Genomic DNA, 15,441 nt, shown 5'->3' with positions numbered 1-15,441 from the left:
AACACGTTCAGCACAGAATTATGTAAGCCAGTTAATGTATTGCATAGCTAGTGACAAAGAAGATTAAAATGAGTTACTGCCACCGAAAGTGAGGGCGCTCATCTTGTGTCTAGATGTGAAAACAAGTATGTGATTGAAAAATAATTCAAAGTTAAGCTGAAACACTAGTCTCTAAATGTTGGGTAGACACAGAGGGGCCAGTCTGTAATGTTGGGGTGGACAAACAGACCGATCATTGTAGTTTGTGGGTAGGTCCCAGATTGTGTACTTTATGAAGCTTGATATTACCAATGACAACTAAATCATTTCTTTATTACAGGGAGCTGGGCGGATCATAAGTAGGACTCCCGGTTTTCCGTTTTTACGGATTTTTACAGATACAGACAGAAAATAATGTGTTTTCTGTCCGCATTTATTTTTAAAAGTGGATAAATATAGAAAATTTGGCTTATAATAAGGGAGTCTGTGCTGTCTTTTATTGAATTATAGGCCAACAGCTGAGCTGATGGACAGCAAGGGAAATAAAAAAAAAACAGAATGCAATTTCATTAAATAATACATTTGCGTATAATGATAATGTTTACCGGTGGATGTTTTGTTATATATTATTTTGCAGCCGAAATAGCTAAAATGGACAGATAGCAAAGCATGAGTGCGCGTCAGTCAGTTAAATAAATATTGAAATGTACAGTTTTCAACTTCATTTATCCGCAAAAAACAAAATAAATATGGATAAATACAGATAAAATGGGCAAAAAATAAATATGGCTAAATACAGATGGAAATGCTAAAAAAAGAAATACCATAAAACCGGGAACCCTAATCATAAGTCGCCTGTAATATATATATATAGTGTTCTACAGGGCTAATGCTCTATAACGGGGAGGTGATTCACCTGGTGGTACTAAGTGTTATCAAAAAGACAACAAGAAGGATGCTGGAGACGTTCATGACGTCACTCAGTACCCCTCCTCCCCATTATTCACTGCTACCCATCTATGTTATGTGACAGACCGAGAAGTGCAGGCGATTACTTGAAAACACATCCAGACTTGTATACTTGTGAAATGCAAAACAAACATGTGAGTTGAGAAGCAAGGGGGAAAAACGCGTTGCCAGGGACTGGGTGGCTGGGATTTCCAGACAGTAAGCCTGATTTACCAGAAAGCAAAACTGGTTTGTTCCTCTTATTGTTGGGAAGTCACGTGTCGATGACTTAAGGCCCGTTCTGCACACCCCTCCCAGTTTCGCTTTCCATAAAAATAAGGGCTGTCTCTGTGGCAGGGAACGGCCATCTTCTTCTTGGCGTCCCAGGTGTGGAGGTGGGCAGAAAGCGCGCGCAGAAAGCTCATTTCTCACTCCGGAGACATGTCGGGCCGGGTTACCCTCCCCCTCTGGCCAGAGACTCGTGGTCTCTCCCGCCAGGGTCAGGAGTGAGCTGCATGATGGATCTTTGAGTTTCAAAAAAGATACACTATCCAGTCTCCTGGCCCGTGGGACTGAGGTGCAGGTAGGGGGCCCGGCCCGGCAATGGAGGCAGCTGGGGAGGAGGAACCCCTTAATACAGGATACAATCGGAACGGTCAACCGGAGGCAGATGGCGCTCCCCAAGAAGCCGCCTACGAGACAGGTGAGTGCCTCTCACTCTTACACTGAGGATCGCTCGTCCCTCCTATCTTTGAAAGGGGGGGGGGGGGGCTTATTCAGAAAGGCATCTTCGGGTACGCTAAACCTACTCCTGTAGTATTCAGTGACGTGCTCACCTCACATGTTTGTGAATCAGCTGCGAAATGTCCAGCTCCCTACTAGTAAAGAACAACTTTCTGTTTCGACCAATGCGCACATTTACACCCTCAGTTTGGATGTTTTTGATAGCATTAAAAGAGCTTGTAAGAGCGTGTTCAGTGTTCCACATGTGTGTGTGTGTTTTATGTACTCCAGAATGCCTCTGTGAATAGGTTCCTGTGTGTTTCATACGGGGCTTTGCAAAGTGCTGCGACCACTGCAGTTTGCACCGGCATCGCCCCTGCGAAAACAGCTACTAACCATCTCTCTCGCCTGCTAGTGCGACAGTTCCGATTCCAGGGCGCTAAAGGAATGGTTGGGGAGCCAGATTTTAGTAATCTTTAATGTGTATTGTATTTATAAGCACCCGTTGTTATGCTCATCTTTAAATTAGATGAGCCGCACCACTATGTGGCAGATTGTCTTAAGTGTAGTGTTGACAATTAAATGCCGGTGCCCAGCCCAGCACCTGAATCCAAATAAGTGGCGGCGGGGAGCACCGGAAATCACTGGCTCAGATTTAGCACTGGCTGCAACACCTCAAGGTAGCTGCAAGGGTTTACTTCCAATGTTTGACAATGTGCAACAGCACACTACCGTGGGCATGCAGGGAGCTGCAGCCGCGGTCGGTAGTAGTAGGAGGGGAGGGGCAGGGTGAGGGGTAGTAAACTATAGATTACGGAGGTTTACAGGTAAGTAAACATATAAATAAATGAAATTAATTTTGTTGCGTGCACTGCATCCCCAAATGCGATGCAGTGCGCGCAACACACTTCGTTTTATTTATTTATATGTTTGCTGACCTGTAAACCTCCGTAATCCATAGTTTACTACCCAGCCCCTCCCCTCCCCACGTCACCGCCCGGCAGGTTACTCCTACTCTACCCGTAATCGTTTACATTATTGCTACTTTGCTCTGTGCTATAAGAAAAGTCACACTTTGAGTGTTCACTTTCAACATGGCACGGGTTACTTTTGTACAGCTTCCCCCACCCCCTATCGGATGACACGTGGACTGCTGGTGCCCCTGCCTCATCTCTCATCTGTGTCTTCAAATGTAAGTTGTGTTGCGCCACGATTCTGGCACTTTATGCTTCTAGCACTTGTCAGTGATTGTTGCAGTGCAGTAATGGCAGAGGCGCAACTAGAGCCAAATTTCGGGGGTGGGGGGGGCTAAGAAAAAATTTAGGGGGGGGCTGAACTTTTAATCAGTAGGCAGAGTGGAGCTGCAGGGGCTCTTAGAAGGGGTGAAACAACTGCAAGGCCTAATAAACATTCAAATGGTCTTTTAAAGACCTGTGAAACGTTCGGGTGCGGCTCTGTGTGTGCCCGGGATTGTCTCATCCTGGGCTGCCACACACGACGGGGGGGGGGGGGCTGAAGCCTGGTGAGTCCAATGGGTGTTGCGCGCCTGAGTAATGGTGCAGGGACTCGAGGATGCAGCGGGCCAGTAGGGGTGTGTATTTGTATGTGAGGGGAATCTGTCTGCTCTAGAGTCTTAATCACCTCCTGCAGCGGGGTTGGCAGATCCGTGCTTCACTCCCTATGGCAGGTTCGGTGACGTATCGGGGTGAAGGTGGGGTTGCATAGTAGATAAGTCATGCTGCTCCGCTCAGTTTGGTAATGTTTCCAGTGTAAGAGGGTTACCAATTGCTATTCCGAGGGGATTACTTTGCGCATGCGTGAATTCAGTGTGCATGTTCTAAGTTCACATGATTAGATGCTTAAAGCCACCATACTTTTCTAAAGAATTCCATTTTAAGCTTCCAAAATGAGAACTATTGTTTACTTTTAGCATGCATCTAATGTCAATTAAGTAATAATTGAGGGGAGGGCGCATGGGGGGGATCAAGGAAAAGGGCGGTGCCATAGGGGCTGAGGACTAGTAGACACCAGTAAGCCGCCTCCCCTCTACCACTGCCCAAAACTGACACATGCCACAAAGTATATTTCTACGGACCACGTTAAACAGTGACCATGTTTCAGCAAAGCAAAACATCATACGCATTGTCCAGCAGAATCCGCAACATCTATAGTACCATCATGGCAAAGGTTCCCCCCCTTAGCATGCATCCCGCAAATAAATACACACCACACAAGTTTAGACTTGGGAAAAACTGCTGCAGGTTTATTACATACAACGTTATGTAATCTGGTGGGTTAGCTTACGGGCGATCCAAGGGCAGGGAGCATTCTCGCCACCTTCCCGCCTGATGAGCCAAGAAGCACCGTGGCAAACCACCTTTGTACTGCCCTTCTGCTGATCCCCTTCCCGGATCACGTGACCATTGGTCCCTTATGGTGGAGAAGTGTGGCTCACCGGTTAGAGGAGGCAGACCCGGACGCAGAGGTCAGACCTGGGACCAGGGTTCAATCCCCGACGCGGCAGGGTCTTGAGCTCAAAATGTCCACAGACTCGATAATTCTTGCCTCAGTGCCTACTCGAATCATGGGTTCACACTCTGCAACTCTGGGCAATAGCTTGCTTAATCTCCACTACGGCCCCACCGCGATGGGATGCCTGGCTTTCACCTTGGGGATGCCCAGTAGGGGTTATCTCGCAGGGAAAAGCCAGGACGGGTTCCCAAAGCAAGCGCCTTGAGACCTTACGGTGAAAGGCGCTATATAAGAACTTATGATTTACCATTTATACTCACGCCCCTTTCAAGGCGGAGTGTAGCTAGGCAAGCCCCTGGTTGCTCAGGCCCACAACCGCCCAAAGGACTCACGGGGCGCCAACTTAGATTCCAGGAACCTCCCAAGAGGCTCCTGGGATTAGGCTCTGGCACCCCTATGTGCCACGCAGAGGTACCCTTCTGTACCCATTTGCTTCCAGATCACCCTGTAACTCCGCCTGCAAGAAAAAATACAACATTATAATGTTCTTGCCATGCCTCCTTTCAACAACACGCTGGGTAAGCGATAGGGTGGGAGACAGCGTGTCCAGCTCCCAGGCGTCCGCGGGGTGTCCGGTGCAGCAAGAGGCCGAAAACATGGTGAAGGGAACTTATGTACCCCTTACCCTGCCCGGTGCACCGGACATGACGCGGCACGCCTGCGACCCTGGAGGGGACTCCTCCCCAGGCCAACCCCCCTCGAAGAGGGGATGGGGTTGGGGGGAGGAAGCCCAATGCCACTAGAGGGCCGCCCTCCTGAGTGGCCCCCTGGGGTGTCCTCGGGCAGCTGCAAATTGAGCGGTTTCGCTCTAAAACCTGAGCAAAACAAGAATCTATGGTTTACATTTTTAAACCTAAAAAGCCTTGCATTGAGATGCAGTGGTTTCAAACAGTTGTTATAGTAGCATTCTGTATGGGCATTGCCCCTTTAAATGCCCTGCAACAGCCAAGAAACCACATCCATCAGACATGTTCAACGATCAGTCAAATATTACCGTGTTACTGTATTGTCAAAGCAATGCATTTGATCTGCTTTTGAGAGTAAGGATGTTTGAAGGGTGACTGATAAGCATCCTCAAGGTTAATAGCAAACAAGTCCGTTTTGAAATAAACCTTCCAATATAATATTCATTAGAAAACACATTTTGAACTCATGTGCTATTATATTCGTGGTGCATATTACAATTCGGGCTCCTGGTTTCATTGTATTTTTTTGGAGGGACTTTTTTGTCAGTATTTATCCATATTTCTTTTTGAAAATTTTATCTGTATTTATTTTGGGTGTTGTGACTAAAATGTAGCTGAAACTCGGATATTTCAACATTTAGTTAACCAATAAATTTGCACTCATGCTTGAATTCCTGAGAGGTTTCAATGATATAAACACTCGCAGATAATAAACCAATGCACTTGTATGAAAATATAAATATTTTAGCATCAACCTTGTGCATAGCTGCTGCTCTTTTGAGCCATTTCACTAGAATACCCTTCTTTTTTAACCCTCTTGCATGCCAATCCCCTTAGCTATTTGCTTGGCAGCCATGACTGACTGCATTTAGAGTTACTCAAAACACAACCCAATTTCAATTTTTATCCACAGTTAAAAATAAACCCAGACAGGAAAATAAATAGTTTCTGTCTGTATTTATCTGTAAACACTAAAAACAGGGAAGCCTTTTTTTTAAATTGTATTTATTGGTTTTACAACATCCAAGACATGTCAACCTTCAAAAACGAATGCTAACAAATAGCCATTTCCTGCACACGCACAGTATACATTACATATCCTCACAATACATTACAAATCTCGTACCTTGTCAATGTCCATGTCTCAATGTACAGTTGACAGGTTGGGTGTGCAGATGATGTCATTTCAGCAAACATCTTCAGGAGACATATGTACACAGTTAATACCTCTTGTCTTAGCAGGTTAGGCTGGTGTTTACAACATACATATAATGACGTATAAATGATTATTGCAATACATCAAGGGTACAGCACCCAACTTCGCACTCATCAGTAATACATGTCCACAAGTCATAGTTCGTCAACGCAAAAAATCTAAACTTGTACAGGGGCCTCCGTGTTTGATCGCGTCCATTCCAAGAATGACTCCCATATTTCCCGTGGACGGGAAGCGGAAGGCATCTGTTCCCAGAATAGTTTCAATTGAGTGCGCCCATATATCACATCCAATAGCCAGTCTGCAAATTTCGGGACCCTCTTCCTGCCCCAACGGATGGCCACCTGTCTACGAGCATAAAGCAGCAAGAGTGCATGTAGTTTTCTCCTCTTTGGCACTGTTTCATGTACACATCCTAGTATCCACAATAGCGGGGATGGTGAATCAGCCCTGCCGACAATCTTATTGACAACATCAAACACCTCTTCTCAGAATACACACAACTTCGGGCATTCCCAAGCTACTTGTAAGAACGTCGCCTGCGCATACCCACACCTCTAGCATCTATCGTCTTCTCTCAATTGCATGCGATGCAGGCTAATCGGCGTCCTGTAGTATCTGTGTATATATTTAAAGTGAATCCGCCTCAGGCGATAGTTGGGTGACAGCTCAGCCAATTGGCCACGGCAGTATTCCCACTGGTCCTCTGTAATCTGTGGATTTAATTCTCCATTCCAGAGTTCCATTGATTTGGGCTTCAGAATCGGATATGTGGTTTGCATAGCGGTGTATAAACTTGTCACCAATTTTCGAGCTGAGGGCGTTTTTGAGAACATTTTCAAGCGCCAACAGCGTCGGGGGGCCTCGGGGAAATTCTTGCAAAGTGCCCGGCATGTAGCGCGCAGTTTATGATATAAGAATTTCTCAGCAAAGGGTATATCTTGCTCGTCTCCCTCAGGCAGGGGAGGCCTAAATTTGTTGTCCGGGTAAAGATCAGCAAAGGTGTTGGAACTGGCCCTTCTTGCAGGGTCATCCCCAAACTTTTTGCTTCTTCCTCCCTTATTTTTCCTGACCTGTGGCTGTTGGCAATAGGACTCTGCGCACTCTACCACTGCTGATCAGTGCTAAAGTGCATATGCTCTCTGTGTAAATTGTTATTGTGATTGGATCTACATGATTGGCATATTTGTATCACCATGAAGTCCCTAGTAAAGTGCACTGGGTGTGCCAGAGCTGGTGATGACAAATGCTACTAGTGGGCCTGCAGTACTGATTGTGCCACCCACATGAGTAGCCCTAAAATGGTGTCTCAGGCCTGCCACCGCAGTGCCTGTGTGCAGTCTGTGAACTGCCATGTCCTCCTGGTCAGTGTCCCCACTGACCAGGCCTAATCCTTCCCTTTTTGTGCACATTGGTCACCCCTATGGAAGGCCCAAGGTACCCCCCTGGGCAGGGTGCAGTGTATGTGAAAGGTAGAGCATGTACTGGTGCAGGTGACATGCTCTGGTAGTGAATTACAGCCATTTTTATTTTTCACTATTGTAAGGCTAGTTTGCTCCATAGGCTAACATGGGGGATGCTGGCTACAGTGGCTACCAGCATTTCTTCCCATAGGAACAAGATAGGACATAAGAGTCTAGTATCACTGAACTCGGAATTTAATAGTATCCCTGAACTCAGAATTTAATAACACATCTTTTAGGAAAGGTTGTTTTTAAATCCTGTGTTTGAGAACAGCATTTTTAGAAAGTTGCTGTTCTCTTGTCTGACCCTTCTGGGTGCCTTGGCCTGGTTGTGTATTGACTGTCTGGTTTGAGAGTGACAGGAACTGGGGATTCCCCAGGAGGCTGGCTGAGTCAGCCCTAGGCTGAATGACTGCATTTGCAACTTGAGTGGTGGCAGGAGATAGCACCTGGGCCTGAATAGGGCTGTGCCTCCCTTCCACAATGCTGGCTCCACCTCCTGCTGGGCGGCTGACAACCCTGCCCCTCACTCTGAAAGGAAAGGAGAAGCCAGGAAAACAAAGTGCTCAAGAAACACCCAGAACTGTTTCAGACCGGGCTCAGGGCCCACTTGCACAAAGAGAACAAAGACTTTTAGGGGTATAAGTACAGGACCCCTGACAACAGAAAATTAGATCATCCTGGAATCAAGAAGGAATCAATCAATCAATCAATCAAAAAGATTTATTCGATTTTAGGTTTAAAATCATAAAAGCATACAAACAAATAATACAATACATTTTAAAAAACATTTAAAAAAAAATAGAACTCATAATGGCTTTAAATGCACAGTTAAAAAGGTTAGGCATGCTTTACACAGCCTTTAGGCGATGTTGTAGGTAACAGTGTTCTGAAAGATTTAGTAATTACAATACAAAAAGCTGTTGTACGATGGTTTGGGACAATTAAAAGCCACTGAAAAACTACTGCCATTACTTAAATGGGTTCCTCTACCCACTGGGTTGTTGTCAGTGCCCCGCGGGCAAGGGGAAAGTATGTAGGACATGTTGGGGTAAAAGTCATGCAGATTCCAGGTAGAAATAAGTCCATCGCCATTTTGGGACTGTCATGTCTGCATGTATGGCACAATGTGTCTGCTCCTAAATCGTATCAGGATCAAATCCCCCAAGATGTCTTTTTTAAGGGGTCCAAGCCATCCCACCCTCCGGACACTTATTATTCGGCCATCAAGATGGTAGGGCAAAGGTCTGTTTTTAGATAGCCAGAACTTGACCTTGTTCATAAGTTCATGTTGTCCCTCAGCTTTGCCTTTTGTTAGTTCAGGGACTCCCGAGAGAACAATGACAAAAGGCGCTGCTTCCGGAGGTAAGTGTATATGGGTGGTGCGCACATGTTTAGGTGGAGTGTGACGTACTGTTGTCAATTTCGGGGGGGCTTTGGGTTTGATAGGCAACAAGGGGGTGGGACTTGGCGGTTGAGTAGGCACCACTTCATAAGGGGTGATCAAATTAGGTAGGTTTGAGAGAGCGGTCGTCGGCGGGCATTGAGTTGTTACAACGTGGGTTGAGGATTTCTGGAGAGATTCAATAGAGTTCTCCAACCCCGTCAGCTTCTCCCCCAGCGTAGTAATTTTGTCCACCAAGGGGAGTATTAAAGATTTGAACAAATGCTCGATCATAGTCAGAAGGGCCTGATGAGAAGATGGTGATAAGTCGTCCAGGTTAACAACAGGTAACGAATTGAAGGACGGATTAATTAAAGATGGTATTGGACTTGGGGAAGGTTTATCAAGTTTTTGTGTTTCAGGAAGACTCCCGTTGTCTTTGTCCCCATCGATCTTCCTTTTGGCAGGTATAACCCTGGGAGGTATTTTATGGGTATCAGGTAAGGATTTCAGCTCCCTTGTACATGGTGATAAGCTGCAGCATTTTAACATGGGGGAGAGTGCTGCTGGAACGTACTTAGCCTTACACAGACTGTTTAAGTCATCCAGCCCTGGATAACTCGAAGGAGAGTGTGCAAAGATATCATCCGGAATTTCATCGGACATATCCCCTGTTTTGGGCTTAGGCATGATTATAGAAAGTACAAGTCAATATTTTACCTCACAACAGACAAAGGGGGTGGCCCGTCCCCCTCGGTCCGATGAGGGCCGTAGAGGGCACGCCCTTTGCCCGGCGTCCCGGTCGCGTCCCGCCGAGCGGAGCTCTCCCTTAAGGCGCCTCCTGGCGCTTCCCTGTTGCGCGTGGAGCCTCTGCCAAGGATCAAGCTGGAAGACTGAAGAAAGAAGACTGCCCTGATGTGCTGCCAGGGCTGACCTGCAGTTGCTTTGTTGCCAAGGAGAGGGGAAGGACTTTGCTTTGTGCTGTGTCTCCTTGCTTGAAGGAATCTCCAAGGGTCAGAAGAAGAGCTGGCTCCCTGTTCTGAAGTCCCAGGAACAAAAGGACTTCACCCCCAGCTTCCCCTGAGCTCTACTGAGAGAGTTCTGTCCTTCCTGGAGTGCGTGGCCCATGTGTGGTGCCTCTGGAAGTTGTACCTCTGTTGGGAAGCTGGAAACCAAGATTTGAGAGACTTTGCTACAGAAAAGTTATCGCGTCGCTCGCGGCGGAGCGCATCCCCGACAGTGTGAGGAAATTCCTGCCGCTACGAAGGCCGAGATCGTCGCAGCGCCTGTTGCCGCTGCCAGAGCCTTTGCATCCTTCGTTTGCGGGACGCACTAGACCGGTGCGGGAAGACTAACATCGCTGCAAGTGTCATCGCAGAGCCTGTCGTCGCTGGGTGATCACGCCGCACCGCTGCTTGCGGACCGCATCACGTCGCTGCGAGTGTCATCGCCGAAGCCATCGCATCAAGGAGCTGCGAGAGAGAAGATCACCACTGGTTCGCGCATCGTCGCCCCGGAGATCGTCGCAACTCCAAAGATCGTCGCATCGTGCCTTTGCGAGAACAAACTTCCTACGGAACCTGTGCACCGGAATCGAGACAAGTGGCCTTCCTCCCTATACAGACCGGATTCGTCGCAACACGCCCACTGCTGCAGCGGGGCTGTCGCAAACGCCTCCCCAGGGTCTCAGGAGCAACGCATCGCTTGTTTTCCACTGCACCAGCTTCTGCTTTTGGAACTTTGTCGCAACTAAAGGTACTGTGTCTGAAACGTGACGCAACTGTGAACTTTTCACGCAACTGTGGATTATTTTTATCGCAACCTTAAGAACTCTTTTGAAACCATATTCTTGAACTGTGTATGTTGGATTTTTGTCGTTTTGGTCTTGTGTAGTTTAGATTAAATACCTTTTTTATTTTTCTAAACTGTTGTGGAGTCAGTTTGTGGTGTTTTCACTGTGTTACTGTTAGTGTTGGTACAAATACTTTACACATTGCCTTCTGATTAGCCTTGACTGCTCATGCCAAGCTACCTAGAGGGTGAGCAGGGGCTATCTCAGAGGGTTTTCTCCTTACCCTGACTAGAAGCAAGGGTCCCTATTTGGACTGTGGTACCTACCTCTGCCAACTAGAGACTCCCATTTCTAACAAACGGTCTTCAGCTTCATACGCTCAGCCAAGGCCTTTCCAACGCCTCCCTCCATGCATGGCATCCTGGGATTATTTTCTAACAACATGGATGGTGCATAGCGTATCAATAGCCCCGCCCTCTTCTGCAATTCACGCCATGCCTACCTCACCATTTCAGCAGTGTCAATGTCTTCTCTCGGACGTTTCGCTTTGTGATACAGAGCGACGGATAGTGGCACCGGGGCCATAGCGTCTCTTTCAACCGCAACGTGTGGCTGGAATGGAGTCTCATGTACCCAGTAGTGGAGGAATTGAGCCTGCGCGCATAGGGCATAAAGCTTTATATCCGGGGCACCCAGTCCCCCCTGCCACAAAGGAAGGTTCAAGAGATCCCACGACACTCTGGCCTGCCCTTTTGCCCACACCAGGGATAGCAGTTGCGAGCGTAGGAGTCCATAGAAATGCCGGGTAAGAGGAATGGGCACATTCACAAATAAAGAAATTTAGGCAGGATGGCCATCTTCGCCAGTGCCACCTTGCCTGCCACTGATAGCGGCAATTTGGACCAGAGAGCGACTTTTCCCTCCAACCATGTAGAAGCTCTTCCGAAATTTAAGTTCCAGATGTCTTGGAGGTTCCTACTCAGCCACACACCCAGATATTTTACTTCTGCTGCCTCCCACCATAGTGGGAACTCCGAGGAGATCTCCCTTGTTCCGTCCGTCAGCAAAAACAGGGAAGCCTTAATTACAACAGAGATGTACAGTACTAAGAGCCAAATTCGCAAATTAATCAGAGTGCTGGTGCACAATGTTCTACAATCTTATCACATGCATAACTCCATTCGTGTAGCACAAATAAAGGGGAAGCTGAACAATGTATCTCTGTGTGAAAAAACACAAGAGACACCCTACTCACATAGAACCAGGGTACATTTAATTTAAACAAAAAAACAGTTGTTCCTGCGGACACTTAATGATTAATATCACAATATAATTCTTAGCACAATCGCAGTTAACTAGGAGTCTATCAATGTCATACACAATCAACTTTGACAGTTTCCTAGTTTAATAGTAGGGACTGGGATTGGTTAGTTTCAAATTGTCGACGACGTTTCGACCCAGCTACCAATGTGGGGTCTCATCAGGACCTATCAATGTAGGGGCACCTGTGGATGACTGACAGAGAGTGAGGGAGAACACATGTGGGAGTAATGGGTGGTTAAGGATACTCGCATATCAAATGATCTCAAATTCTTGAAAAGAAAGTGCAAAATACTGGAACACAAGTGGTGATAATCCAGAGCAGACACAGTTAGACAGTTACATAATTTAGAACTGAGATCTTATAATAATGCCATCAATAATGCAAAAAAGTAATACTTTGCAAAATGGGTGAATGACAACAGTAGTTCACCGAAATACCTATTTAAAATAGTCAAAGAGCTCTGTAGTCATCTCAGCTTGTTTCAAGTGCTGGTACCCTCTCCTGAGAAATGTGAAGCCATCAGTGAATTCTTTGTTGATAAAATGTCGACTATCTATTCCTCTTTTGGAGATCAGCATCCTCCAGATGACACAAACTGGGATATCTTAGATCTAGATTCTGATGCCCAGGCCCATCTCACATTTTAGAAATTTTACGGAAGAGGAGGTAGCAAAAGCAATGGCCGGAGTCAAATCTGGGTCCCCACTAGACACTTGCCCTCATTTTTATTTTCTCCCTGATTGCACCTACTATCTGCTCTTATGTTACACAAATATTCAATCAATCACTTGATTCTGCAACATTTCCTGAAGACTGGAAAAAAGCCACTGTAATTCCTCTCTTAAAAAAACCTGGAACTGATGTTCAAAATCCAGCAAATTACCATCCTATATCCCAGCTTCCATACTTATCTAAAGTAATGGAGAAGCTCATAAACAAACAAGATTACCTAGAGATGAATGAGCTATTGGATGTCACTCAAACCAGCTTTAGAGCCACCAATAGCACCGAAACCACCCTTTTGGCAGTGCTAGATAACATCAGGTCCTTGGTGGACCAAGGAAGAGCCGCCGCATTAATCCTGCTGGATCTGTTGGTGGATTTTGACACCGTCTCGCATCATTTCCTGTTAAAATGTCTGCCGGGTAATGGCAGCCAATCCAAAGTTTTTCAGTGGCTTTGCTCCTTTTTGAGTAACCAAACCCAGACCGTACTACTGGGCACCTTCTTCTCAAACCCAAAAACTATGAAGTTCAGAGTACCATATGGAGCCTCTCGAGCCCTACCCTTTTTAATGATTGTGTCTTCACTAGCTAAAATCAGCGCAAAATGGGGCATCAGCATCTGCTCCTATGAAGATGATACTCAATTGATGATTGCCCTTGATGGACAAGAAGACACTAGCACTAGACTTACAAGCTGTCTTTCAGAAATGGCAGTTTGGATGTCCGATCACTGTCTGAAATTAAACGCGGACAAATCGGAGATCCTACTTTTTGGAGGAGCAAATCTAGTGTGGAACGCAACCTGGTGGCCGGCATCAATCGGTCTTGCCCCTGCACCCAAACAAGTTGCAAAATAATTGGGCATTCTCGTTGATAGTGCCCTCTCTATGCAAGATCATATACGTGTTCTATGTGGGAAAAGTTTTGCAACAATAAAATTGTTAAGAAGCCTTTTTCAGTGGATCCCCCTAGAATGTAGGAGAACCATTGTCTAGGCCTTGCTCATAAGCAGGCTGGATTCTGGGAATGCTCTATTGGTTGGCATGGCAGACTACTTACTTTCACAACTACAGCTGGTTCAGAATGCGACAGCCAAACTGGTATGCAGCAAGAGCAAGTACAGCTCAGCATCGGAATGTCTGCGGTCATTACACTGGCTTCCAATGAGATAGAGAGCCAATTTCAAACTGCTGAGCCATACCTATAAGGTCTTACACCATCAGGGCCCCAACATCCTCCAAGATAGCATCAAATTCTATGCTCCTCAGAGGAACCTCAGATCACGATTCCAGGCACAGGCACAGATTGAACGGTTCGGGAAGTCCAGAGTGGGTGGCCGCTCTTTTACCCACCTTGCGGCCACATTATGGAATACATTTCCGCTTGATCTCCGGCTCACTAACAGCTACTTAGCATTTAGGAAAAAAATGAAAACGTATTTGTTCCCTAAAGTCTGATATGTCACTAGCTACCCCCTTGAAGAACCCCTCACTTGTGTTCTGCTCTCCTTTAGGGCCGCGATATCCTTTGGATGAATGCTTGCGCTTTATAAATAAATAAATAGAAACATCGGACCCAGGCGGGCACCTTTGGAGGGGCGGGTACTGGCAGTCACAGATATTTGAGATGGTCACAAAAGGAATCCTACATCCAAGAAGGGTGTCACATGAATGGAAAAGGTCCAAAGATAAAGAGTGGCCTTGAAATACTCAGGGAAACGTCAATCCATTTCTGTAGAGATTCCAGTACTCATGAAGTCAATGTAGAAATCCAGACTCCATCTGTAGCGGAAAAATTCCCGGCTTGGATTCACTGGAGAACTCCTCTCGTCTGTCTCTGCTTGTTAAATGGCAAGACCCCACATTGGTAGCTGGGTCGAAACGTCATAGACAATTTGAAAACAAACCAATCCCAGTCGCTGCTATTAATCTAGGAAACCTCTACATTGATTGTGTACCATTGAATGGCAGTTTTCTGTAACAACATTGAAACCTTGTTTTTATGTCACAAAAGTCACAATTGATACTCATAGGTTTCACCCTTTTTTCACTTGGGACACTTAACATTGATAAATTTATAACAAATGTGTGAATTTTCATATATAAAACAGCTTGTTTCTCTATGCCTCCTGTGTTACATGTTCTTCTTTCCCTGACATTGATAGACTCCTAGTTAACTGCGATTGTGCTAAGAATTATATTGTGATAATAATCATTAAGTGTCTACAGGAACCACTGTTTTTAGTTTGAACAATTAATCTCTATCGTTAAGAATATGGCATCTAGGTTATGGTGAATATACTGGCATTATCCTGGTGTCCCGACTTCATTTGATGCGCCATGTCGTAGTTGCCTTGGGCACAGTGCTTTATAAAAAAAGAGGTGCAGGTACTCGTCAAAAGGAGTGGTGGGTGGAATTGGGGCGGGGATACGGGTGGTGCTAAGGGCGGGACGCGATGACAGATTTTTATCTGTTCCAAACTTTGTATGCACAAAATCTGCATACATTAAACATGTATCTGTACATGAGTGTTAAAGCTGGCACCCTTGGCCATGTTTCCCCCTACCGCTTTTGTCTTCAGACCTCCTGTTTATGCTGGATTTAGGACACTGTGCTCTTTACTACTGCTAACCAGTGCTATATTGCTTGTGCTGTTTCACTAAAACATG

General features: G+C 46.1%; 1 protein-coding gene across 2 annotated transcripts in view; it reads left to right on the top strand.

Moving 5' to 3' along the window:
• Positions 1-1,286: 1,286 nt before the first annotated feature.
• LOC147700926 (C-type lectin domain family 2 member D-like) overlaps positions 1,287-15,441 on the top strand; it is a 144,730-nt gene continuing 130,575 nt past the window's right edge. For both annotated transcript variants that reach the window (XM_086929774.1, XM_086929773.1), the window contains exon 1: positions 1,287-1,630. In XM_086929774.1, the coding sequence (XP_086785900.1) occupies positions 1,531-1,630 (100 nt within the window). In that variant the 5' untranslated portion in view covers positions 1,287-1,530. The remainder of the gene's footprint in view (positions 1,631-15,441) is intronic.

This window comes from Lissotriton vulgaris, chromosome 7 (genome assembly GCF_964263255.1).
Source record: "Lissotriton vulgaris chromosome 7, aLisVul1.2, whole genome shotgun sequence".
NCBI lineage: Eukaryota > Metazoa > Chordata > Amphibia > Caudata > Salamandridae > Lissotriton > Lissotriton vulgaris.
This window is presented reverse-complemented; position numbering and strand designations above follow the sequence as displayed.